This window comes from Pteronotus mesoamericanus, unplaced genomic scaffold (genome assembly GCF_021234165.1).
Source record: "Pteronotus mesoamericanus isolate MK-2021 breed Mesoamerican mustached bat unplaced genomic scaffold, CSHL_Meso_final contig_657, whole genome shotgun sequence".
Taxonomy (NCBI): Eukaryota; Metazoa; Chordata; class Mammalia; order Chiroptera; family Mormoopidae; genus Pteronotus; species Pteronotus mesoamericanus.
Genome location: NW_026555229.1, coordinates 15,679,803 through 15,706,077, shown reverse-complemented (window position 1 = coordinate 15,706,077; position 26,275 = coordinate 15,679,803). Strand labels below are relative to the sequence as shown.

Below are 26,275 nucleotides of genomic sequence, written 5' to 3'. Positions count from 1 at the left end.
ATAAGTATTACTGAAATACTTGCTGGTGGAAAGAGAATAAAGTGCAAAGACAATGCCATATTTTAAATTAAAAGAAAATCACCAGCTGCTATTGAAAAGAGATGATGAAAATTAGCACGTGAATGTTTCTGAATCACATGCTTGTTAGTGGTGAAATTCAGCTTCTGAGAGAACACGGCCACGCACTACAGGCTTCCCCGTTCACATCCGCATACCCTCCTTCCCTTAGAGGGTAGTGAGGAGTGCTTTATGAAAAGCATCACTCGACATTTAGGAAGCAACATTTCAAAAGACAGCCTGATGAAAATTTGTGACGTTGTGCAAAGTACTGCAAGAGGATCTTTCATCTAATCATTAATGCTAATTAATCACTGAATAGATACGCTAACATTTGGAGACACACATAGCCCAAGAGCCAAGAGAGGGCTCCTGGTGCTCCGTCCTTTACACAGTGGGAGCGGACTCTGCAGTCTGTCCATGAAGCTCCCCCAAACCTCTCACCCTGCCCAGCACTGGAGGAAGCTCTTCAGAACATAGAGCTCCTAGGAGGGCAACGTGGGAAACAATGACCGCGGTCCAGTCCATTTGCTCGTTGTTGTCCACTGAGGCTCAGAGATGGAAGTGGGTGCCCAAGGTCACATTTCCCAGGTCTCCTATTGTCATCATCGATGGCATTTCTGACTACTTTCTATGTGTAGGGCCTTGTGATAAGCACAGACACACAGACAGTAAGTTGTAATTGGCTGAGTACCCACCCAGCGTCTTGATGAAGAGGGGCAAAAATAAGTTAGTTTGTACACTGGTGTCAAAGTTTGCTTTGTTTAGAGAAAACCTAGATGCAATCATTAGAAAATGTCTCACTATAGATGCTGTCTTTCCCCCCTCCCAAATAAAGTTAAGAGTTTTTAAAAATTCTATTGTTTCCCACAACTCACTATAAAAAATTTCAAACATATACCTAAGTGGAAACAATTTTACAGTGGGTGCCAGTATTCCCACCACCTAGCTTCTATCATTAACATTTATTTTACTTGCTTTATGATGTTTCTCGATCTAGCCATCCATCAATATATGTTCCTACTCCTATAAGGATAGCTATGAAATGTATTAGTTTTTATTAAACAAAAAACAATCTCATTCTGAATTATGCACATAGATATTTACCATAGTTCAATCTACAGGCACTATAAAAGGTACGGTATGTTAGTTAAAGGTTTTACCTGCTTGTACCAACCCTGTAGACATTTTCAGGACTCCTCCAAGTGTTTGGCTTTGTGTAGACATGGCTGTGGAGTATAGAGAAATGGGCTTTCTGCTATAGATCATTAGGAAAAATTTCCTGGGATGTTAGCAATAAATATTTTTTGTTGTCTTGCTCTATAGTCTAGTATTTCCTAATTATTCCTTGAGCGTAGAAACATGAAGATTTCTATGCCTCATTTCTCTATTTACAAAGTGAGTTTTAGAACACAGCCTTGTCATGGGGATCAAATGTGAAAAACAAGAAAATGCTGCCTTACCGTTAGTAATCATAACACATTTGTAACAAAACACAACTGAGCTAACGGTCCCCGCCGCTGCTTGGCTCTTGCAAATCAGTCAAAAAGATTTCAAAGGTTAAAGGGACGGAGTATTGGCAGATGCCTTCACTCTGCCCATCAGGGCGTCATCTTGTCAAGGATCTAGAAGAACGCTGGTGTATATCACATAGACTTGTTTTCATTAGTGAAGTGTTTGCTTTGGAAATCATCCCAGCCTTAAAACAATACTTCCATTAGCTGGGCACAGTACCTATAATTATTCATCTTATCTGACCAGTGCCAAGCTGTTCTACTTATGCATCCCATTTACATTGGTGGTTGTAAAAGGAGAGGGAGGAATTCACCCACTGTATGAGAGGGGACAGAGAATGTTGATTTCTTTGAATGAACACCTACAAAATGAACTTTGGGTAGAAATTCCTGCATTATAAATGCCAAGGCAGGTACCCTAAATGACAAGTCTAAAGGTGATGAAAATCCTCTGTCCCCACATGGGAAAAATGTTATTACTTTATACCTTATAACAAGTATACCTTATAACTTTACACCTTATAACAGGTATAAAGTAGCTTCTTTTTTTTGTCTCTGGTTGGATGCAAATCAAGAAAGTGAGGATCAAGGTCAAAGCAAACTAGAGAGCCAAGAAAAGATAAAATATGCAGGGAGGCGAGTTCATCATCAATTACTGTTATTGAAAACCTGACCGATCTCTGGCTTTTTTATTTTACGCTTAGGGAGGAACTGAATAGAAAGATAGATTTGAAATTACCCTCACCCTCAAAAAGCACCCATTTCACTAAGACATGTTTAGAGGAAACAATTGGGAGAAAGAAAAATGAGAAATTGTAAGCAGACGAAACAGGGTATGTGATAAGAGAGAAATAAGCATGGTTTTGATTTAATTACAAGTTAATACTCAGCATTGAGCATGTCTGCAATGTGGACAACTTCACAGCAATGAGAAGACCTTTAAGGGGATACATATGGTTAATTACCCCACAATTCAAAATATGCTTTTCATGTAGGAAAAGGAGCGCTGGAGGAAATGGCCGCTCTGCCTGTCTGCAGGGGCGGCTCCCTGGCCTATGACTCCCCCGATCGGTGCTGACAGCAAGCACATATTGTACCTTAATCTCAATGATGTGGTTGCATCAAGCTATCATCCTCTGAGGCTGCTAAAACATCCCAAACATGCAAGAAAGTTCCCTCATTCGGTTCCATATTATAAAGCAAACTTCTAATCATATTTAGAATTTAGCATCCTATATGCCACACATACCAGGAGAAAGAAACTGTCCAAAAGGGTCAGGGATCGTTTGCCCTGCTAGTGAGATTTCTCATTGCAATGACAACAAACGGGGGAGAGGAGTGAGCACAAATATGAGGGGGGCCCCCGAAAACGGAATTTATTTATAAAAAGCTGTGTATTTATTCTTACATGTTTAAACTACAGTCACTTTCAACGTACTCTCTTTTGATGCAATACACCTATTGAGACATTTTTTCTCATGCTCAAAGCAGTTTTTCAACTTGTCAACTTTGATGCCTTTTAGGTTCTGCCATTTTTTGTTTCACCTCTTCCACATCAGCAAAACATTTCCTGTTGAGGACTTGTTTTCATCCAGGGGAAACGAAAAAAAATAAAAAAAGCTGCTCAGGGTGAGATCAGGTGAGTAGGGAGGGTGGGGCATGGGGGTCACACCGCTTTTGGTCAAAAACGGCTGAACACTCAACGCAGTGTGGGCAGGTGCGCTCATAAATTGTACATCATGAATGATCAAACATGTTGAAAGAGTCTTCAAAAAAAAAAATTCACTGAAGCTGAATGTAGCTTCTCACAACAACGCCAGCAGGTACATCGACACAGATGGGGTCCTATAACACCCACCTAGGGGCGAAGCCTACAAGGAGCCCGCCTCTCAGAAGATAATTCCAGGTTTTTTTGGGGGGGTTCACCCTCATATATGTTTATATTATATACAGACACATAGTCAACAATTATTTCTAAAAGAAATGCCAGAAAATCTGAATTTATAGCAAAGCACATGCCTAGATATTTGGGTAAAAGTTTGTAGCCTAATAAAATTTTACCATACTCTAAATTAGAGCCATGTAAATATTTTTACCGTGCTGTTTTATAGCACTGTTTATTTCTTCTGTTCTGTCAACATGGTTTGCTTAATTGCTGATGGCTCCTCATTCATCTTACCTGACTGCCCCGGGGGAGGGGCGCCCGAGGAGCCTCGCGGCAGACAAAGGAACACAGTCAGGACAGCAGCTCTGTTCCCCGCACACGGTTCCACGGCTATGGGTTTGGGCGCCCCCTGAAAAAGAAAACTCATTTTCAACTTGCATCGTTGACCTGACGCCATTATTTTATTTTTCTCCTCTCTATGCTTCAGGCAGCTACCCTGTACCTTCCCAGTGGCTGGGGACACACCGTGTACATTTTTAAAATAGTCTAATTAAGTATTTTAGTGTAATATGCATCTTTTGTAGAGGTGGTCATGAACATTTAAAAGACATTTTTTCTTGTGGAGTTACATAGCGGTACCTATTTTTGCAATTTTTTGAAAAGCATTCTTTGTTTTGTTCTATTTTTAGTTTGTTTTTTTCTTTAATAGATTTTTTAAAAAGAAATGTTAGGTTCACAGCACTACTGAGAGGAAGGTGCCGAGATTTTCCATATACCTACTGCCGCCCTGCATTCCCGGTCTCCCCCATTTTCAATATCTCCCATGAGGGAGACACCCTGTTGCAACTGGTGAACCTGCATTGACACATCATGGCCACCCAGAGCCCACAGTTTATATGACGGTTCACTGTTGGTGGTTTGGACAAATGTATAATGACACGTATCCACCATTGTAATATCATACAGAGTAGTTTTGCTGCCCCCAGGATTCTCTGTGCTCCACCCATGCATCCTACCCCATGCCCTCTGCCTCTAGAAATCACTGATCTTTTCACTGTCTCCACAGTTTTGATATTCTTTTGTGTAATATGATGGTTTTGGCTATTTTGCTCAAAAAACTACAGGTGAGATATGGTTGGCCTATCAAAGCAACATCTACGCAAAATTAAATAGAAGAAAATATACCACAGCTTTAATTATTAAAACAAATGGTTAGTGTTCTTCACTGGTGACATTTGAACTTTTCAGAACACACAGAGAGATAGGTAGCCATTCACCTAGAGTATTTAGAATATTATTATTTCTAGAAAGTTTAACGAGGCATTCAAGATAAAATACGTCCTCTTTCATGTACAACTCAGCCTGAAATTTCGGGAGACAATGGTTTTACGTGGTTATAAAGGATTTCTCCTTTATAGTAACATAAATCTCAGGTTTTAAAATTATCCCCATACAGATACATTGGGGGCGTTTTCAATAGAAAGGTGAAAGTGGCCATGGTACCAGAAGTAAAGGGCATAAAAGTCTTCCCAGAAAATGCTGTCAGCCATGTTGCAATACTTGCGTCAAGTTACATGATTTATGGTTTTACACTTTAAAGCTTACATTTAATTTAACAGACTTATTTTCGAAAATGTTAAGTCAAAATCAGCATAAGTACATAGACCTTCTCCAATGATGTAAATATTTAGAGAATAGGCTTGTCACATTCCAAGGCTAAAAGAAAGATACTATGAATTTTTGAGCCATATTTCAAGGCTATTGAAATTTATTCTAAGTTAATAAATGCAAAGTATATGTAAAGGTCAATTGGTTAAAATATACGAAGAAAAAATAAAATTAATTCAGGTTAAAATGATGGTGATATATTAGAAATATCAAAAGCCCTTTTATTATACCTAAAGAATAATCTATCATTTCTGCCATTAGGCAATGTTTTCTTTGCTGTTTTGTTTTTAAGTCTGAATGCAATAACTGGCAGTATTCACAATATCGAAAGTCATGTTAAAATAATGGATTATGAAAATTAGATGGCTTTTAGGATTACAACAACAATAAAACAAACAAGCAAAAAAGGTCAAGACACAGTGGTTGTTGGTTTAAGGGATTTAGAAAAGCAAGAAACAGTTTGAGAGCACGTGGGTAGACGCTGTTGTCCAGCACCCTTTCTGCTGTTTTTAAGGTTTGAAACAATACATGCTGATGCCCAAAGTACCAACTGAAGGGAAAGATTACTAAAACGGTATCTGCAAATTTCTGAAAATGAAAAATGGACTTTTTGGCTAACCCAATACTTAATACTTTAAACTTCTGAGACGCAGCCACAGATAAACACAATGTAGTGAAATATCTGGACCATGCAAAAGGAACCATGCTTATATAAAAGTCATTTCTGTAAAAATCTTCCTAAGATAATGTTCTCGCTCTTAATTCTGCTGCTATTGTACAGAAAACTTCAGAAGTTTCTTTATATTGATAAGCCATATGAAAGGAGATTATAATTCTATTTTAAAATCAAATTGTCTTACAACCTTGTCTATTTTTGGCTATAAAATTTTCATAAAAGGATATTAGCAAAACTATGAATTATTCATTATATTTAAAATATTAGCGGCTAGCACAGCTCTTTGACACTTCTGGCAGGAATTCACATAATTAAGAGAATTATTTCCAAAGACTTTGTGACAAATCTCACTTTCAGTAAAGATTTTTAAATAAAAAAGAAAACAAAACACTTTATTGCACTTGGGAATTTGCAACAGAAAATAGCAAAACCCCATGAATGATATTTCTGATACCTTGAGGATTGTCAGTTGTTCAGTGATAAATACATAACCATGAATCAAAATCATTTCACAATGACATAACACGTTTACTGAAGTGTGCAATTTATCATGCATTTTCCAGGGCTGCCTTTGAAAGAGATAAGGCATGGGTTTGTTTGCCCACAGCGCTTAGCAACTGTGATTTACTTCTAGGCGTTTTCTTATTTGTTGTACTGCAAGAAGCTGGTGTTAGATAGAGCCAGAAAACATCACTGACAGTTATGTAATTAGCAGTCATTGTTTATTAAGCAGGCAGTGCTTTTACAAAAGGTTTGTTTTGTTCACTCCAGCATTTTAAAAACTACTGTACTCACGCTTTCCAGTTCTTGTTTTTGGAGGTAACAATTCTGTGTTAAACCCTTTCCAATTGTCAGCTATGAAAGTCTAACAAGTTACCAGAGAAGCTTCTGGAATCCCAAGGATTTTCAAGATTATTGTTCTTAAAATTCATAATGACATGTTCTATCAGTGAGGCCCCACATGATCTGTCCCAGGCAACTGCTGCTATGAGAATCACTGGATGCTTGGAAGATACCAAGGTGTACCACTGGCTACTGGTTTCTTTCTCACACTGTACACACTGGCAAGGAGGGAGTGTGTGCGGGAGTGATTCATTCCAGAAACTGCACTGAGGTTCTCCACTGAAAGCCCTAAGTGCAGCGGCTGTGGATCTAAAAGAGCTATCTGATGTCCCTGGAATGGTCATTACAATGCAAGTAGGGTTTAGTGCGACACTCTAGGACTCAAAAGATAAATACAGTGTTATTTCCTTTCTCAAAAACTTTTACTAGTTCCAAAGTAGGGCTTGCAAACTCAAACTCCTTCAAGCGCCAGGTGAGTAACTCAATAACACAGCTGATAGTTACTCAGTGCCTGCATTATGCCTGGTGTTACGCTAGGTGCCTACATGGGTTTAATCCTACCCCACAAGGCAGGTAGAGACTATTCCTGTCTTACAAATGATGCAATTGAAGCCCAAAGATTTAAGTAACATAACTAAGGTTGCAGATCTCCTTGGCAACAAAGCCAGAATCTGGAACAATGAAGTCTACCTTCTGAGCTTGTATGCGTGACCTCTATGTAACTGTCTGTAACAGGGAAGAAGACTATCTTAACTTCTGGACTGAGACAATAAAAACCGATGGGCAGTACAGTGAACTGGAAAGCACAAGATTTCTTTAAAGACACTCAAGTTCTCTCTCTCCTTCTTCACTCATAAATAACATCTCTGCTGTCTACGAGATCCTTCTTGCAGGTCTTTAACTTTCCTAAAACTATACACCCTCAAAGCCAACTCACCCAGGAAGCCTTCCCTGGTCTGAGGGATTTGGTCTCTCCTTGTATACAGGGTCCAGCAGAAGGAATCCCTGCTTGAGTGTGGTTGGTAGGGTAATAATCCAGGTGTAATAATTTACACGTTTAATTTGAACATCTTACCTAAAATGTTCTATGGGGTGCTTGCGTGTGATATTGTTATGTTACAGAATTACATGCTTATGATTTTTTAATAAAAGATTTTGTAATAAAAAAGGGGCGTTACATTGCTAAACCCCATAGTTCATTAACTGTACTTTTTATAGCCTTCTTCATTTTCTATCTTGAATGACACTCGGGTAAATGTCCTGCCTTCCCACTGGAACACGCTGAGAGCAAGTCCAATACCTCATTCATGTCTCTTGATCCTGCGCCCACTTTCTGCCTTTGAAATGCCCAAGCATGGTGCATGTGATGCCTTTGGTGAACTTATCTCTCCTGATCTTTTGCTTAGGTGTTGATGTCCATGTTGTATGTCACTATGAGATTCCTGCTGCTCCAAGGAAGGTATTGCGTTCGATTCTTCTTTGCTTTTCCTATAGCATCTACTAGAGTGAATTTTGCTGATGGTAAGTGAATGAGTGAATAAAAGAATAAATGAAATTGGTACTTGGTAAGATAACTGGAAGGCATAATTCAGTTCTACCCAAATTATGGCTATTAAAGGAATAATAAAACACTGAAATTATTAGCTAACATATTATTAACTAAAATCTTAGCTAATGTTTATTGAGCAGTTACTAGGTGCCAAGCACTGTGCTAAACATTTTCCGTGCATTATTGTGTTATTTTCCTTTTTATATGGTGAAGAAACTGAAATTGAGAGATGTCAGATAATATTCTCAGGGTAATACAGCTAGTGAGGGGGAGATCCAGGACGGGAACTTAGATCTGTGTGATTCTAGTATCTTGGTTCTTAACCATTATACAGTACTGCTAAAAAGTATAGCTTAAGAAGACAAGGACTCTCTCATTCTCTCAGCTGTGCTACTAATAGTAGAAACCAACTGAAGAGATCAATTATAAAAATCATATGCATATACCTGCCCCATTTCTGACCAGGGTTCAGAACACTTGAGTTCTAGGACCAGTTCTGCCACTATTTGGTCACACCCTGGGCATTTTATTAAGTCAATTTCCCCAACTGAAAAATGAACAAGTAGGCTGGATGATTTTTAGGGTCCCTTGAACATTCTGTGACTATGATTTATGGCCACCCTCCAGAACGTGTGACATACCAATATCTAATACTTTGTTGGAAATTTGAAATTTCCAACCTTAGTAATTTTTTTTCCTGTCCAGGTACTTTAAATGACACATCTAATTTTTAAAGCACATTATTATACCATATGATGAATACATCACATAAGACTAAATGGCCACCATCGCATGCCAAAAAAGCAATTAGAAAATTGAATCAAGGAATTAAGGATTAATGTGGATATGTTATACCTGTCAGCAGTAATAAGTGTTTTGACAAGAACAGAATAAAGTCTGACAGTATGCACAAATACTAATCTGATATATGAGTGAAATATTAAAAATGCAAACAACTGCACATTAATCACTCTAACATTTCCCTACTAAAACATTTTTAATGCCATTCTTATCAAAACTCATCTATAAATAAAAATGAGTCTTTTTCAACAGCTTGCACAACTTGGTATTTGCAGTTTAATGAATGTTTATATTGCTGTAGAATTTAGTTTTTAGTCACATTAGTAAAATAGAATTAATTTACTGAGCATTGAATTAAGTCAGGCTGATAGCCTGGCTCACATCTAATCAAGTATGTTGATTTCATAGGATCAACAAATAACAAGATCCCAGATCTCAAAAACACATTTTCTGATTTTTGTTTAGACTTGGGGAAAAGAAATGAAAATCACATTCTTTACTTATTTACTATTTGCTTTTCATGAAATGATAAACAGAAAAATACTTTAAGCTGGCTTTATTTTCTAGGGGAAGAATTCACATTAATAATTGAAATTAAGCTGATGGACACTTTCAAAACCAGGGTTAAACTGCATTTGAAGCAAATTCAAAGAGAGTCAAGTACTACATGTGGGAATAGGAAAAGGAATAAAATGTAACAGTCACAGAATTATTATACTGCTTCTGAGGTTCCAAAGGTATTCCAGGTGTATGCTTAATTTTCATATTGCATCAGATATTTTTCCTCTGTTGAAATGCCTCCATGTTCAGTCTCTGTTCGGAATCTTACCACACACACACACACACACACACACACACACACTGTTAAGGTTTATTTCTATAGCATAATATCTCGTTTCACTGGATTTTGCTCTAATTTTAATTATGTGGCACTGACTTGGGGAGGCTGGATTGTGACAGCTGGAGTTTTGTTACCTATTTTAGGTCCCAGAAAATGAGGATATCATCTCTCTTTGAGATATCTAATTATGCTTTGCCCCGAAGTGGGCCAATAAGTGTGAATGTGAAAGGAGGTGACTTTGAACAGATTATCTTTAAAACGTGATTCCTGATAGCATTTTTCAAAAATCTGAAATAGATAATCTATTATGTAATCGCCATAATTAGATTTTTAACAACCTGTACTTTTCTCAATAGCTGAGTGCAAAAAGCAACCTAACCACCATACCTCTGTTATATACTAATTTCAAAATTAGGGCCACCGTCCTGACCTCATGAAATACTACTAAGTGTGGGAGACCAAAGCACCTGCCAAATCAGCTGACTTTCCATCTTGCTTGAGTCCAGTCCTGTCCTTGCATTCAGGCCGAGACCACCCCTCCCACCGCGACGACCTGCTGGCATCCTCCGTTTCTGCAAGACCAGGCTGAACACTCACTGCCCGCAGGAAGCCTTCCCAGGTCGTCCCAGGCCACTCCACGACCTCCTCTCTCTGCTCTGCCTCAACAGTTAGGACTAACTTGTTTTTCCAACTGTAACCTTCGGGAGGAAGTGCAGTGTAGTGGTTCGGAGAACTACCTCAAGCCACCGCCACCTGGTTCAAGGCCTCTGCTCTCATCCAAGCGTGACCCCAGTCACATCACTCAACCCCTTTGTGTCTCCAGTTTCACATCTGTAAAAGAGAACTAACAATACCTTCCTCATGGTGTTGTTATGAAGATTAAAGGACTTCATACAAATATATGCTGTTTCTGAGGTTCCAAAGGTGGTCTGACTGGGAACCTAATTTGCATATTATATCAACTAGTTAAAAATAGTACATATTATATGTATAAAGTGTGGCACACGGTACTTGTCAAAAGTCAGCTATTATCATTATGCCATTCTGTCCAATTCCCTTTGCTTTAGAATTGTTTTTTGTTCCAGTGGAAGAATGTGTTCAACTCAAAAGTAAGCTATTTGAGGGTAGGGACGATATTTTTAAAATCTCTGTTAATGGCGTGAAGTGCATTAATCAAGAAATTCAGCTTCCAGGAGAGAAGTTGCCTAATGGCTTCCAGGGTGGGGGAAATCTGCTCTCAATGCCCAACCTCCCGCACCTGCCACATCCACGCTCCCGCTGAGTATCTGCCATTTCCCCCTTTTTTGTCCCCTGCTTTTCTCAAGGGGTCTTGATTTGACCTTGAGTACCATGTACCACACAGAGTGAACGTTCCATGGCACCTAGGTCATGCGTGAACGGGTACTTGTTTTTTCTTTTCCAAATTGAGCAAAAGATAAATCTCTAAATCAAGCTCCATGTACAATACACTGGATGGATATAAGAAAAGCAGGAAAGGTAGAAAATCAGGATCTTGGTATTTATTCCCCAGGCCAGTCCATTCCAGAACACATTGTTCCATGTCATTAATGCAAAATGTGACCTTAGCGACGCAGCTGACTGATCAATTCAGTTTGAAAGGTAAATGAGCTGGGCCCCCTGCTGGCCACCGGGTTAAACTGCTCGCAGGGCGCAGTGCCGCTCAATATGCCCCCGGAGTATTGCGCAGGGCTCTGGGGCTGGGAGTGGGGGAGGCAGAGAGGGTTCCAGTAGTTCCCTGGGGGAAGGAGTTTATCTTGCCGAGGACGACCAGGAGTTTCCTAGGAGAAGGAGAAGGGATGGAGATTTCCGGCAGATGTTAAAGTACGAATGCAGAGGTGTAAAGGCACGAGGCTGTTTGGAAATTTGCTAGAAGTTCACTGTACATAGAGCCTAGGAAGTGTTCACTAGGCAGGGATGAAGAGAGGCCATAGAGGCGTATTGGGGCCCTCCAGGAAATCCAGGCCCCTCTCCCCGGCTGTTCCCGGGATTACCGCTACCTGCTCGGAAAGGCGCGCTTAGATGCTCAGAGGGCCCACGGCGAGCGCCCAGCACCGCGGCCCCTGGGCCCCTGTCACCGAGACGCGGTGCACATCATCCCAAATGGGCAGCCAGCCTTTCCCTATCCGGGACTCACAGTGCTCTTTTATTAAACTGTTGGTCAAAGCTGTTACACCGAGTGAACATTAAATTAAAACATTTATTTCTGAAACTTCAATCATAAAGCTAAATCAAGAAGCACTGTGAAAACTGACTGTCAGCAGAAAGAATAAAAGTGCAGATGGGGCAATATTTTTAATGAGGAATCAAATGTTAATAGATCCAGCATCGTAAATGACTTCCTACTATGATTATACCAATCACAGCCTATTACAAGTAACAAAAGCATGGACAAACCGCTGGATGAAAGAGCTTCTCTGACTCTGTTAGAGACACATGTATGCAACTCCTTGGTAGTGAAACCTGCCTGCATCTCTCAGAGGCTGCATCATTCTGGAAAACAATCCTCCCAGGAAGCAGAACATTAATCCTTCTCAGACTAAGATGTTGTGATTTTAGGATATTTTTAAATTAGTGTGAAATCTCTTAAATATCAACTTCTCTGCTTCTCAACCAGACTACAATATACTAAACATAATTAAACACTGTCTGAATGTCCCATGATAGTAATTATGAATGTCGGTTTTCACACTTTGCTGAAGATACGTGGAGTTGTAGATGTATGTTTAGATGTGTACCTTATAGCTACAGCGCTAGGGATTTCTTTTCACTTTCTTGTTTCTCTGAAGTCACCAATGCCAGCTTGCTTTCTGCTTATTTGTCTCTTTATAGAAGGGCAACTTAAAGATCTGTAGTTGTCAGTGGGTATCACGAGCGCATTTCTGAAAACCCCCCAATGATGCAAAGGTGGAGGTGGCCTCCTTCTCAAGGGCTCCTCTCATCCTCTCCAGTATATTCCTCCCTGTTGCTCTCCCCGTGGTGGGACTCGTCAGCATCACTGAAAGCACTGCCGGATTTCTCCGCCGCTCATCCCTGGCCCGCAGACCCCTTCCTGACAGCCCGTAACGATCCTCCTATGTCCCTTGAAGTGTGTAGGCAGAGCTGCCTTTCCAAGTTCAAGAATTTTGACAATGATATCTGGGAGTATTCTTATTACAAAATCTAAAAGCAGTTCATCAGGCCCAAATGACTTTACTGGACGCAAAGCAGACTTGGGTTCCAATCTTATGAGGTCTTGGGCAAATTACTTAGCTTTTCCATGCCTCAGCTTTATATGGGAAACAGGGTTTATGACAACAATTGGGCAAGGTTACTCTAAGGATCATAAAAGATAATATATGGATAAGGCATTTAATGTAGTACCTGGCAAGAAGCACGTGTTTAAATGTTTATATTAGGTCAGATCATTTGCAAATGCAATTTTTGTTAGTCATAACCGATTGAGTATCAGCCATTTTACCAGGTTCTACCTTATTGGTCCCTTCTCATTTGTTTTGGTGATTAGTGGAAGGGCAGTAAGGGAGGCTTATATGTCCTGACCTTTTCTTAGCTTTCATTCTCTCAGACTTGGTTCCAAAGTACAGGACCAGTAATCTAGTGCCTGTGCATTAAAGTCAGAACCAAGCTCCAAGTTGGCAGAGAAGGTGATCGCTAAGGCATATGAGTGGTGGAAGGTTCAGGGTGAAATGCCATTAAAAAAGATAAATATTCTACTGAAAATTTCCTGCTTATATAGTAGAGAGAGAAGTATCTTATGAATGCACATGGCTAGAAAATGTTCCTGAGTGTGCTTTCACGTGTCTCTGTGCGGCTGGGAAGACTCTCTGCCTAGTACTTTGTTCACCATTACCGACTCGATTAAAATGTCCCTAATTTTATAACCAAGAGGATAAGAGGTTTAAAAACATGAGAGGAAAGAGGGCCGCAGACAGAGGATGGCTTCAGCCAGACCACGGGTCCCTTGCAGTCACCTCAGTTCTCTGGAATCCACGGGGCAGACCTGCTGCCCCACCTCTGTCCTGAGACATGTATGACCAGACTAAGGAGACGTGTATTTCTCTTGGCCTTCTCCTTAAATGGTTTGATTGTGTTAACTCAATGACCTCATCAGAGCTTGCTTTAGAAAATGAAGTATATAAAAGTGAATAAAATATTTCTTCAACTCGGTTTTTCCCCTGAACCTCCTTTTTCAGCGTGACAAAGGATGAATGGTCAGAGTCTGAGTAAGGATCCTTCCCCTGGTTTTACTCATGCTTCTTTACCAACCCCCTCTATGTCCTACTCATTATGGGATTGTGTATATCATTGACCCTCTGGTCAATGGGCCTGGCCCACCACGCGCATTTGGCGCTGCGTGTTTTCTTGAAAAAGGATGGTAGGTGAATGAACAGAGACAGCACAAATCAAAAGAGACATAACACCAACAAGGAAACAGATCTGGTTGTTACCTCACTAGGTCCCTGCAGTGGGTTGAACAGTATCCCCTGAAAGTTTGTGCACACCCAGAATATACCCGTGTGTGGAAACAGGGCATTTATACATATGTAATTAGTTGAGACCAAGTCATACCGGATTAGGGTGGACCTTGTGTCCTTACAAAAAAGAAAGGTCATACAGAGGTGACACACAGAAGAAAACTTCATGTGGAGACAGAAGCGGAGACTGGAGCAATTCGACCACACGCCAGGAAATGCCAAGGTCTGGCAGCCACCACCAGAGGCTGGGAGAGAAGTGGGAACAAACGCTCCTTAGGCGCTCCTGCCGGAAGCAACCCTAACAAAGCCTTCATTTCAGACTCCTGGCCTCCAGAACTGAGAAGATAAATCTCTGTTGTTTTAAGCTGCCACGTTTGTGATAATTCGTTACGGCAGCCCCAGGAAACAAATACAGCCTCCCTGGTCACCATGTGACCGCTAATCAAATGGTCAGACAGGACTGAAGGGCTGCCCTCTTTGTCCGTTGTTTTGGAAATGATCATGAAGTATAATACTGAACCTGTGACTAATACCAATCCCTCAGGGCATTTACCCTATTTTGGGGTCATCCAAACTACTTTCCTTTGAGAAATAAGCCACATATCACACGGCGTGGCAAATGTCAATGGGAAAGTTCACTTAGTTATGGGAGTTTTGTGATCGCCATAAAATTGATGACATTCATAAAGTGGGAAAGAGCCATGAAAACAGCTCCTTAGAATATAGACATAGTATATGTTGTAGGTCGGGTTTCCTAGGAAACGGAGTCTGAGGCTCCAAGCTTTGTGTGCAGGTTTACGGGGAAGCACCCTTGGGATGAACTTCTGGGGGAGGTGGGCAGAGAGAGGAGTTAATCTGCGGAGCAGCCGGCACAGAGGCCTCGGCCTGAGCGGGGGTGCCCATTAGAGTTGTGCTGGGTTGAGGCGAGAGGCCAAGCCTCTGAACGTCCCCGCGCGTGGAGGCTGTCCCCAGAGAGACGGCCTGAACATTGGGTGAGGCGGCGCCTTTCAGCAGAGGGTGATTCCTGGAGAGGGGCTCCAATGAGAGCTGTGAAAATGAGAGGCTCCGTCCTGAAGCGGGATCTGGGTAGGCTATCCTGGCCCCACCGCCATATTCATAATTTAAATGAAAAATGTCCTTGTTAGCTAAGAAAGTGACTGTGGCCAGACTCATATACAACATGTTACGGCATATATGAGGTTTTTAGACATCTATACTTTTGTTCCTCGTGGGGTTTTATAAAGCTGCTGTGTTTTTGCCTTTAGTAATCTTTCCATCACATGCTTGCTCCTCTGGACTGCGATTTTCCTCTTTAATTTTCCCACCTTGGCTAGCAACTCTGATGGTGATTTTTCTCTTCCAAACAGGGGCCGAAATTATGACCTCAGCACTAAGTTCGTGGCTTGGTCAATAGTCTGAAGGACTGAGTAAGCATTGCTTATCCGTCACACTTATTTTTCAAATGGCTCAATGTATCTTATTTTCTGTTAAGTCACGAAGCTTCCCGAGAAAGAGGTCATCCTTATTTTACAGTCCGGCACAGTGGAAGATGAGATAATTAATTAATATCACTGAGGTTTTATGAAGAGTCAAAAGGAATGGCAGAGAATATACCAATTACCCCTGTTTGCCAGCCAAATCATATTCTCTTTCGGTAAACTGCAAATTTATAGGGGCTTTCTCTAACAATGGCAACTATTATACACTGAGCACTTATTATTTATTGAGTGCTCCCTGGGGCAGAGGAAGCCGTTGAACTAAAAAGCAGCAGTTGCTGGACATTGTGCTAAATACCAACATAGGCTCCAAGCATTAGCAAAATCTTTTGAACCCAGAACGTGATAAACCACAGCTACAAACACATTAAACCCTTTGGGGAGGCATATTTCTTTCAATGCCTTTAAGATTAGGATTGCCTCCTAGCACAGCAAGGCAAGAAGATTCGTCCCAGGGTAGAATTCATAGCCTTGAGGAAGGAGACCTGACAGGAGGTACGTGGGTGCGGTATGAAGTAACAAAACTGTAGTACTACAATGCAGACATCCAATTAGGGAAGAAACAAGGGTGCTGCTTTCCTACCACAGATTCCAAACCTGACGCCGGCTACATGTCTGCCAGCAATCTCATCCTGTTCAAAGCAAGAAGGAACGGTTCATATTATGTAACTTAACTTCATAGTTGACAGTCTTATGTCACAGGCTAAAAAATGAAGCAGGTATTCTGGTCTGGCTCTGACCTGCAGAGAACTCGACAGAATGTTATTTAAAAACAAACAAACAAACAAACACAACTTTCAAGAGCATGACCATGCCCTTTTGGAATATACAGTGCTGGACGAAATAATGCATTCATCCTAGGAATAGTTTTTAAGCGTATCCTTGGAGTAGGACTGTTGAAGTCACCAAGCGTAAAGCACTGAACGAGACAGACAGGGCCTTTCCCTTCAGAGAGGGGAAAAGGATGATGAAAAAGACAAATAAATATGTAGCATAACATCAAAGAAGAACAAGTGACAAGCAGTGTATTGGAGCGGGTTAAGAGGGATTGAGAGTGACAAGAACTGTTATGTTTAAGTCAGAGGGGGGAGCCGGTAAGCAGGACCAGAGTGCAGGCTGAGCCATGTGGAGGTCTAGAGGTCAAGGGGAAGGAGCATGAAGGGCACAGGTCCTCAGGTTGGACAGGGAATGGCCCGTGCAAGCGCCAGGAAGAAGAGTGGTAAAGTGACTTGGGAGATGTCGCGTTTGTCAGAGTTGTAGGCATTGAAATTAAAGCACAGTTTTGCTTTGTTTTTTTTTTTTTTCTAACCTCATTCTGTTGCTTGGGTGCGGGACTGGGGCAGACAGAGAATTGGGCAAGCTGGGTGTGACCAAGGTTAGAGAGGGGAGAGGCGTGAGACCGGCAGGCAAGGTTGTTTAGGGTGTTTACAAGGAAGTAAAGAATTTTTAAAGTAGAGGTTTATAGAATTACTGAGCTGGAAATACAGAAGATAGGAGACGGAGAACAGGATAAACAAAACCCAGGATTTGAAGGACAATGATGGCGTAGCTTCAAAGGGGCTGGAGAAGCGAGGACCCTGCTCCCAGGTCTAACAGCACAAGGGCTGTGGGAGCCACCGCTCGAGAGAGCTGCTCCTCAGACTTCAATTAGAGCAAAAAAGGTAGCGCGAACATTCAATCTGGCTGAAGAGGCTGAAAATATAGGGGTCTGTCTGACGGCACGGTGAGTGCCTGACGCCAAGTAGAAGAGCTTCAGCGGCAAAAGCAGGCAATCAGCTCACAGAAGGAGAGACCCTGAGTGCTGTGGACGCAGCAAATACACCAGTACTTAGGAAGGTGGGCTTCAAAAAGTTTAGAAAGAACATGGGTATCATCCCAACACTAGGGAATCTAAACTAATATGGCTCCAGGGATGGGAAGGTTTAAACTATGTCATCTAAAACACAATAAAGAGGGTAAAGAAGGAATTGCATGTGGTTTCTAATGGATAACAGTACAATAAGCTAAACTGCGGGGAGCGAGCTCTTGGCGTGGACCAAAACTGTGGGGAGTGGAAGGATGGAACAGACAGCTGGCTCCTGAGAGCACAGCAACAGCAATTGATTTAACGTTAGCCAGAAAAATGGTCAGTTACAGGCAAGTCCATTACGGCGTACAAGTGAAGTGCCCAGCAAGTGGGCAGGGCGCAGCCATGGAGAATTAGTCCGTAAGAAATATCTGCTCCCTAGCATTTCTACCGAGAATCTTCCAGTTGTTTAATACAAGAGCTGAAGGGCAGCTCACTGCTGCTTATGAGGCGGGTCTTTCCACAACAGCTTTATAAGGCACTTTATATTAGAATTCAAAGAAATTAAAATACAGGAGTAACACTACATAGGCAATTGGTGTAGGTTGGAGTTTATAAACTCAGCCTCTGATACAATGCTACCTAGATTCGATTCTTCACTCTGCCACCTACTGTGTGAACTTGGGCACATTTCTGAACTCTCTGGGCTCAGTTTCCTCTTCTGCAAAACAACAAAAATGAAAAGATCCACTTCATCAAATTACTGTGAAGATAAAAGAAGTTTATACTTTTAAAGCATATATGATACTGTCGGGCATAGGGCAAGTGTTCAGTAAGTATTAACTGTTGTTATTTTGTTTCATTATTCTTTAATGGTCTGTTTAACTTATTGTACATTTTTACTATAAATTATTCTTATAACTTGGTCTAAATCTTCTACTTTATGATGGAGCAGGACAAGGGTTTGTATGTGGCCATAAGGTGACCTTGAGGATGCAGGTTCTACATTCAGCACAAGCTAATATGAAAGGCAAAACTGAGTTTGAATCCTACCTCTACCACTTACAGATCACATGATTTTAGGGAACGAGACTCATACCTCTTAGCCCCAGTTTCTTCAGCTATAAAAAGGGCATAATCATAGTGCCAATAACTCATAGGGTTTTGCAATGAGTAAACTAGATAACTTACGTAAAATACTTATTCTATTACATGGCACAGGGTAATTGCTTAGTAAATGGCAGCTATATTATTATTTAGCCCTTTTCCTTAATTAAAGATACCTTTAGCTTGCCTGCTTATTGCAATCAAACACCATAAATTCTTAGTTTGCTATTTCAATTTGCTTTTTTTTTCACTTTTCTTACATGTCCTGAAAGAATTAAAAAAAAAACAAAACCTCACTAAAATGAAATATTACATCATGAAAATACTTGTGATGGTCATTTTCCATTTAGGAGGGAATTACCTTGCTACTTAGTCACATCTCTCACCTATAGATCTTTGTATATTGAAACTATAATTCACGTTATTGTCAGAGCTGGGGCAGGGGCAGCCAGGGGTCAGTGGTCAGATGACAGGCGCAGAGGAAGCGTCACAAAGGGATGGCTGTAAAGCAAGCAAGGTCCACGTAGGTGAAGGGACTTAGAGGACGGATAGTCAGTTGTGGGTTTAGAAACGATATACCTAATAATAGTAAATATTTTTTAAGTACCTAACATTTTCTTTGCCTGCATTAAGGCAACTGAAAGAGTCAGAACTTGAACCCGGGTCTAGTTCTTGGCTCTTTCCTCCTCTCCATACTAGCATCTGAAGTTATGAGACGCCACAAGAGACAGCCAGACACAGGGCCATTCAAAGTCCAAGGCTTAAAATGCAGAGAGTCTATAAAATTTGAAGGAATGAGACAAGAAGAAAAAGAATGTCGAGTTATGAGGAAATGGAGAAGGACCCTCCAGACAGAGGTCTTCTAGCCCCTCTTCAGCACTGCCCTCTGATACTTGGTGAGAGAAGCCAATCTTCCTGACTGGGCTGGTGGAGGCAAGAGATGAGGCTCACAGGGCAGAAGCCATCAACACCACCTAGTTGTGAAAAACCTTATATTCTTACCTACTTTACTCTGGCTCCCAGATAGCTCTCTGACCCTGACTACAGTTTTATTTTAAAAAGGAGCATGCCCCCTTTGCGCAGAACCTAAACATTTTTAAAAAGAGAAATGTAAACTAACTTCTCTAGTCCCCAGAGCGAGCATGCTTGGTGGGGCACAGTGCATGTAGGACGGACACGCAGGCAGCAGGCAGGTGGCTTGGTGACCACCTGTGGGTCCGCGGGAGATGGTGTGTCCTGACTTCACTGCCCAGACATGGCCAGAATGCACTGTCCATCCAGGAGGCTGAACTTGTCAGGGAAAGGCAGACAGTCCAAGGAGGCCAGCCGTGAAGAACCAGGTGAGCAATCCAAGAACAACAGCTGAGAAACCGGTTTGTACCTGAAAGATCCACAAAGGCGCTCGACAGCCCTTCCCAAGCAACCTTTTCAGGAACCTTTCTTCATTAACATACTAGAAATCACACCCAGACGTGGAGATTTAACATTAACATGAGACACGTGATGCATGGCTAAACATGTTCCAAGCATGTCTGGGAACTGCACATGCTTTCTTGGAAATCTGAGAACTCTCTACCTTTTCTTTGAAATTTCTGTCCTTGAACCTGCCCAACTGCCTCTCCCTGCATCCCTTTAAGACTTTCCTAATTCCTGGGGTCAGAGAGAGGGATCTTCAGAGTGTGAGCTCATGCTTCACCATTCTTTGATCAAAGAATAAAGTTGCTGATCTGTTCTACTGATTAAAAATAAACTAATTCCTCTAATTCTAGCAACCACAGCCCTCAAATTCCCTGTGACTTTAACTTTTATCCTTTGTGTACCCCACAGAACGGATGTTGGGACATATTAATCTCTGTAAATAGCTCTGTATTTTCTGAGATCACCTCATTGGACTATAAGAATAAAATGAAATTACTCTTTGGTGGAGAATTTAATCATACTGTGTTTCTTGCTATTGGTTGTAAAGTGGCTTAATGCCCTTAGTTAATTGCAAGTAGTACAGTAATTTTAAAGCACTTTTTCAGTGATAACAATCTCTACAGACTTTTTTTTAGCACCTAACAGGTGACAAAAATCTTTAAAATATCATTTAAAAAAAATCATGCTGGACTCTTACAGGTACTCTGTGGGAGTGGTTAGAAGAGTATTTATTGTCCAAACTTTACACGTGACAAAACTGAGGCTCGGAGAGTTAAGAGTCTTGAGGACACAAAGGCGCTATGTTTGTTGGCAGGTGTTAGATGTAAACCCAGAAACAGCGGCCCCTCGGCTCCTCATGATACAGCTCTGCACCTTCCCAGCCGGCGAGCTCTCCACTGCCCCTCCACCCTCAGCCCACGTCACTTAGCCCTATTTACCAGAGAAGAGAGGCTAAACCTGTTGACAATCCTAGGTCATAAGACTCTCCTCCTCCAATTCTGCACACTACTGATGCACGATGCACGATTGAGAGGTAGAAGGGAGATGCAGGACAGGAAGGAGGAGAGAGAGATCCACAAAGGAGCATCCTTTGTCTTTCACACTCTTTTTTTCCCATTTACAAATAGTTACTAATGACTCATAGGGACACGTCCCCGAGGCTATTGAACCAAAGCTGGAAATGGGAAACAGATAAGCAAACATCAAGGAACCAACTAATCTGGGTGTGTTTCTTGGTGATGGAGAGGGAGGTGGGGGATTTTATTCAAGAAAATAACCTTTCTTGATATTTCTCACAAAATATGCACATGGGAAACCTGTGAAGGAATGTGGGTGGAGAGATAAGACAGTGTATGTGGCTAAGCGTTAGCTCACAGCAATGGATTAAGGAGGCAAATTCTGAATTGAGTCTTACAGTTTTCCACCTGTACCTTTTCATATGAATTAGAGAAAAGTCACCCAGGGACTGAGGACTGATGGAGAAATTAGCTCACATCGGAAGGGCTCTCAAGAAGCCCTCTAAGCACAACTGGCCAAAGGCATGTAATGCTCCGTGAGAAATGACAGGAAGCTCCCCGCCTACCCCGAGGTTTCCCAGGGGGAAAAGTTCAATTGTGGAAGCTTCTGCAATACATTTCCAAGAGCTCCTGGAACCACCTGGTTCCACCCATCAGTGTGAAAGAGTGCCATTTCTGTGCTTTTTATGTGAAAAGCAATAGATTTCCAGATATGCAATATTTTCTGACAGAGGGTCTGCATCTAATCTCACTTGAACTTGAGGAATCTGTGAACACAAACCCAGTGCGAACTACCGTCATCACAATTCATCCCACTCAAGCAGATGGTCAGACTAAAACCTCCAAAGCTTATTGCTGCGAAGTCTTGGTAACAAGACAGCCGTTCAATAAATGTTTATTGAGCATAGCCTAAGTGCAAGATACTGTAGCCAGGCCAGATTTCTTATTACTCAGTGTGCTGCTCCATATAATGAGAAGGCGCGTCTTGCTGAATTCCTAATGAAGAGATGCTTCAATGCTTACCTCCAACACTTCCAACAACTTAGGGAACAAACAAGATCATAACTCTCTAAGAATATCTCTACTTATTCTTCGGTCATTTGGCTAGATGAATGAGTTTTTGCTAAAAACCTTTTTGTTCACTTGCATATTCACACACCAAATATTCACCAAGAACCTACGATGCCCCAGGCACTGTCCACAGGCAGCTACAGCTGCAGACTCAGGCAGTCTCAGGGTAGGAGACTTTTGTAGTCACAAAGGCTTATCTTGTTACAGGTCTACTGAATAAGTAACCCGAAGCTGCTATTTAACCGCATTTGCTCTAGAACAGGGTCAGTCCCTGGGCTAAGTGTTAGCATAGACCAAGGTGAGTCCCAACCATATAACTAAAACTCTGGGGGCTTCCTCATGTAACGTCCAGGAGAAGTGGGGCTCAGGTGCATCTCTGTGCGTTCGTAAATGCCTGAGGAACTTTTCCCAGGGCAATTGACTTGACAAAAGGCTGAACTGTTAAGAGTGCATCTTTGAGGGCCATCTAGTGTTGACTTTTTTCCTGCTTGAGCTCTTAGGGAGCCCCCACAACCAGAAAGGGAAAAAAAAAAATTTCCCTTGCCTTGCAACTACTGAGATGAGTTCCCGGGTGGCACAAGCTATTAGGTCTTCGGAAAGCAAGGCGTGCTATCTACCGGGGACACTGTGCTATGAAGCTTCTTGCAAATAGCGGTACTTCACTTTCTAAAAAATCTTTTGGAAAAAAATTTTTAAAAGGAAGCCCACTGACCTCCCTTGAAGGAAAGGCTGTAGAAGTGGAAATTAACATAAATTGACCATGTAACATGGCCTATACCTTCCTAAAATTGCTCTCCACCCACTCATGCGTCCCACCGGCGACAATCTCTCTTTGTGTTCTTCCCGATTAAAACGGCACCCAGGCTGGGGCTGGGCCCGGTCACATGCCACCCCACCTGTCCTTGTCTGGACACCCCCGATGCCCTCCATTTCACTCTGCTGGTTTTTTCTTTTTTCCTCCTAGCGTAGGGAACATTTGCAGGGTAAACACCCTTGCTGTAGGGCCGCTCCTTCGGAGCACTCTTCCCCCTCAAATGCTCTGCAGCACATCACTCTCGTGCTCCAAATAGCTTATGTATGGCCACCTGCTTCTGGCCCTCGTGTGGTATTCATGGAGGGAAACGCTACAGGTGGGGAGACGGGAGAGAAGCAGGGATGCTATAAGAGATGGCTGCCCATCTGCAGAGGTCAAAACTCTTCCTCTTCAGTTCAAAGCCCACTCCCCCACAGGTGCTGTCAGCACATGTACATCTCGAGGTTTCTAATAACATTAGGGATGTGGAGCCAGCTAATAACGTGACGTCACATTTTTACAAACAGGAGTTTAGTAACGCTCCTCCTTTACGTGTATTTGAGAACTCTCAGGTGTGTCCTACACAAGCTCATAAATACACACCTGCTTCAGTGCTCGACTGGATTGTGGTGAGACTTGCCAGCCACGTGACAGACTATGGTGAAGGTCAGGTGAGCAAATAACTCCCCCCCCCCCCCCCGCCGACGGGCTGCTGAAGGAGTAAGCAAATGTAGGGAGGCAAACAAAACGACTTGTCCAAAGAATATGGGAATGGAAAACATCAATAAAACTCAGAGAAACGAGACAACAACAACAGCAACTGGTAGGCAGCTGCCACCAGCCTACAGGTCGGGTCAGAGTGAGCAGCAAACACTGGAACTGCAGCTACCCGTCTATTCAAACCGTTCATCGCCACTGAAGTGCCCTCAGAGTGAAATAATTGACAAGCCATGAAGCAGCTCGGCTTTATTTCCTTGATTTCCATTTTCCGCAGCACCTCTCCACGCGGCCCCCACAGCTGCAGTCTGCGCCCCGAGCCGCGCACCAGGCTTGGCGTCTCCTGAAGCACTCATTCCGCCCGCCACGGGCGAGAGCCCCTGTTCCTGGCTCTGCCCTCCACCCCGGCGGGGCTGCCGCCACTCTCTGTGGCCTGCTCTTCCCGGGGGCTGAGCCAGGGGCAGCCCCGTGGGAACATTCTTTCGCCATTATTTCATTGTGACCACTGTGTAAGGCCAGCCTGAGTTTCGCATCTGACTGCCTGTGTGCTCACTGAAGAATCCCTTGTGTTCGGGTCAGACCACTGCCTTTGCTTTTCTGTCATCTCTTACATATGGCAGCATGTGGCCCGTGGAAGCCACTCTGTTGACAGAGGAGCTCTCTTCCTTCTCTGCCTTACTATCTCTCCAAGGCAGCGGTTTGGTACAGCTGTTAGGGTGTTGTCAGAAAAGTGAAATCCACACCACATTGTGCAATAGGTTCACGATGTGGTCATTCCTTTGGACAACTGTCAACATTACCATCCACCAAGGTCCTGCCTCTGACCCCAAAGGGCTTCAGATGGATGTCACACAATGTGGGAAACACAGTCTCAGACAGCCGGAGGCCTGCCAGCATTCTTGGCTAAACTGCCATGTGTGGGCTTAGATAACACATTAATGGTAGGCGCTAATCAAACATATTTAAAATTTCAAAATCCCAGAGCATAGGCCAACGTTATGAGTTTCTTATCCTGCAACAGTTTGCAGGGGTGTAGCCTATACAACCCGTAGCCAGAGCTGCAATACTTGGGCTCTTCATCAGGGGTCTCCTCTGTTTAGAGTTGCTTTCCTAAAGCAGGGAGTTGGAGTCGCACTATCAGGTTTCCAGATGCTGTGGGGCCCCCTAGGGCAGGGACACTGTCTTGGGGGCCTCTAATGCTGGGCTTGTTTATGCTCCGTCACAGAGCACAAGGCCAGGGCAGCCGCGAGGCACAGCCCCACCCGGCGTCACAGATCCCTCCATCGGGGGGATGCTCCCCTGGATAAAGTGCACCCTCCTTGATGGATGAGACCCAAACTGAGGATGACAGCATCCAGCAACTTGGGAGAAATTCAGAAAGAAGCGGATTTGAAAAAAGTAGGATGGTGTATTGGTTGATGTATTTCTGAAAATGCACTGGGGATAAAATCATGGCTAGCAGGACCCCAGGAAACATCTCTCCAAGGAACTAGTTTTTTTAAAAATCCATATACGTACATTTCATGTTAGTTCCACCTTGCAAAAGTCTTCGAGATATGTGACAAAAAATAAGCAAAAGCTAAATCCACAAAAGTTAAAAATCTCATGTCCACATTTCCTAAGTCCCGTTTACACCTCTTATTCATTCAGCAAACTTGTTGAGCACCATTTGTGTGCTAGACACCGAGCACTGGGCTCACCAGCTGAAGGGGTTATAGTGAGAGAGGCACCCCGGGAAACAGGCAGGACACAACAAAGCTCTGCGAGCTTATGCACCTGACTGACTGTTCCAGGAGGAAATGCTCAGGCCAGGGACCCTCCCAGAGAAGACAGTACTTGTCTCAAGAGCTGGATCTCAAAGGACTAGTGTTGATTAGGGTGCGTGAGCTCCCATGGTAGCGCAGTGCTCAGCCTGACACGGCCAAAACCCCGGGGTCACAAGCAGACAAAGGCGAGAGGTCAGGCTGGAGACATAGGATACAGACAGATCTCAAAGGGACTTCATGCCATTCATAGGCCAAGGATTTAAAATTTTAATGATCTTTTAGCTAATGAGAGGCCATAGTTGAGCAGGGGGTATCGGGTGGGGAGGGTAAGGAAGATCTGACGCATGGGTATAGCATGTTGACAAGGTACTACTTAACCAGTTAAGGACATGTACAAATGCCAGACATTTCTCTAAGCATGTTACGTGTATAAATATATTTAATATTTATAACGACCTATGAAGTAGGTGATTTTATCCTCCCTTTAGAAACTGAGGGAACTGGGGCACAGAGCAGTGAGACAGAGGTGACAAAGCTATGACACAACAGAGCCAGGACAGGGCAGCTGCAGAGCGCATGCTCGTTCCCACGACGTCTGGGCCGCCTCTCGGGCAAGGGTCTGGGAGAGGGTGCCTGGGGCCTGCGAAGTGCGGACTGGAGGAGAAAACTCCGGGGCCAGACCCGTCTGCCTCCGACAGATGGCAGTGACTGGATGTGACAGGACTCTGGCCTATGTGCCTGCATGAGAAGAAACAGGCTTCGAGATAAATCCCCAGA

The 26,275-nt window shown here is 42.7% G+C and overlaps 1 protein-coding gene across 1 annotated transcript in view; it reads right to left on the bottom strand.

The window, feature by feature from the left end:
• The window catches only part of ATRNL1 (attractin like 1), a 498,803-nt gene that overhangs the window by 94,953 nt on the left and 377,575 nt on the right, over positions 1-26,275 (bottom strand). Inside the window, exon 28 of the mRNA XM_054581578.1 lies at positions 3,751-3,865. Within this exon, the coding sequence (XP_054437553.1) occupies positions 3,751-3,865 (115 nt within the window). The remainder of the gene's footprint in view (positions 1-3,750; positions 3,866-26,275) is intronic.